Genomic DNA, 1,086 nt, shown 5'->3' on the forward strand with positions numbered 1-1,086 from the left:
GAGCCCAGGTCCAATCTCTTTCCTGCCCTTCCCACTGCCCCACTCCAGGCCCTCTTCTACGGAGGGGCTGGATGGCAGAGGGGCCTCAGGCCGTCTTGGTGCCGGCGTCCACCTCCTTGTGGGCCCAGAGCTCCTTGTGCTGCTTCCGGCCAAAGCCCTCATCATAGTTGCCTTTGCTTTTAAACAGCTGCTGAAAGTGGGGCTTGCAGTAAAACTCCCCGTGCAGTGCTGCGTAGCTGCCCAGGCTGCAGAAGCAGAACAACTGTGGTCAGGTCAGGTGAGGGCTGGCGGGCGAGGGCAGGGGCAGGGCAAGGGCGCACCTCAGCTTGGTGTGACAGTGCTTGCAACAGAAGCAAGAGTTGTGGAAAATGAGCTTGTCCGCCACCAGCCGCTCCATGGGGTACACGGTCTTCTGGCAGGCGGCACAGCTCTCCTTCACCTGGGCCCGAAGGCTGAAGGACTGTCCCGGGGAGAGAGTCAGCAGGGGGCCTGACCCATGCCCATCCCCTTCTCCCCCCAACACCCCGTTATCAGGGCCCTACCTTGGAGCGCTGGACAGTGCTGCTGCCACCGCTGCCTTTGGCTTCCTAAGGGAGAGGGCCAGTCAGGGTCAGGCCAGATGAGGGATGCCCCAGATCATTGCTGGGGTCACTGGCCCAGATCCCAGGGGCATGGGGGAGGGGTGGGCGGGGCAAAGGGTGGCAGGCGAACCCGCTGCCCCTCACCCCTTCACCCCCAGGCCAGACGCCTGAGGCGTCGGAGGGGCTCCCACCCCGCTGATCACCTACATGAGAAGGGGTGGCCTGGGCGGCTCCTGCAGCCTGGTACATGGCTCGGTGGAGGTGTTGGAGGCCCCAGGTGGAGACGCGGCACCCGCTGGGTTCTGCAAGGGGAAGTCGGTGGGTCGGGCCCCACAAGCCCTTCCCCAGCCTGCAGGGTGGGGTGGAAGTGTTTACAGGCAGGGGGCTGGGGGGCTGCGGTTGGGACTTTCCCTAAGTCATTTCCTGTTGCTCTGGGTCTTGCCACTTCCGCCCCTCACCCACCTCCCCCTTCCCCCGCCCGCCCCCCAGGCTGCTCCCCAGAGGG

General features: G+C 65.3%; 1 protein-coding gene across 1 annotated transcript; it reads right to left on the bottom strand.

The window, feature by feature from the left end:
• Window positions 1–6: 6 nt before the first annotated feature.
• LIMD2 (LIM domain containing 2) lies at window positions 7–1,028 on the bottom strand. The gene is made up of 4 exons (XM_077780385.1): window positions 789–1,028; window positions 543–587; window positions 321–460; window positions 7–245 (listed from the first exon to the last, which is right to left on the bottom strand). Exons 1-4 carry the CDS (start codon window positions 828–830, stop codon window positions 86–88), a joined length of 387 nt encoding a protein of 128 aa, XP_077636511.1. The 5' UTR covers window positions 831–1,028; the 3' UTR covers window positions 7–85.
• Window positions 1,029–1,086: the final 58 nt, after the last annotated feature.

Source organism: Crocuta crocuta, unplaced genomic scaffold (genome assembly GCF_008692635.1).
Source record: "Crocuta crocuta isolate KB4526 unplaced genomic scaffold, BGI_CrCroc_1.0 scaffold288, whole genome shotgun sequence".
In the NCBI taxonomy this organism is placed as follows: Eukaryota; Metazoa; Chordata; class Mammalia; order Carnivora; family Hyaenidae; genus Crocuta; species Crocuta crocuta.

Excerpts from the sequence above, each read along its gene's own strand:
- LIMD2 (XM_077780385.1), bottom strand. The coding sequence starts at position 830 with ATGTACCAGGCTGCAGGAGCCGCCCAGGCCACCCCTTCTCAT. Across the intron at positions 588-788 it reads CCCAGGCCACCCCTTCTCAT|GAAGCCAAAGGCAGCGGTGG; the intron begins GTAGGTGATCAG and ends CCTCTCCCTTAG. Across the intron at positions 246-320 it reads CACTGTCACACCAAGCTGAG|CCTGGGCAGCTACGCAGCAC; the intron begins GTGCGCCCTTGC and ends CTGCTTCTGCAG.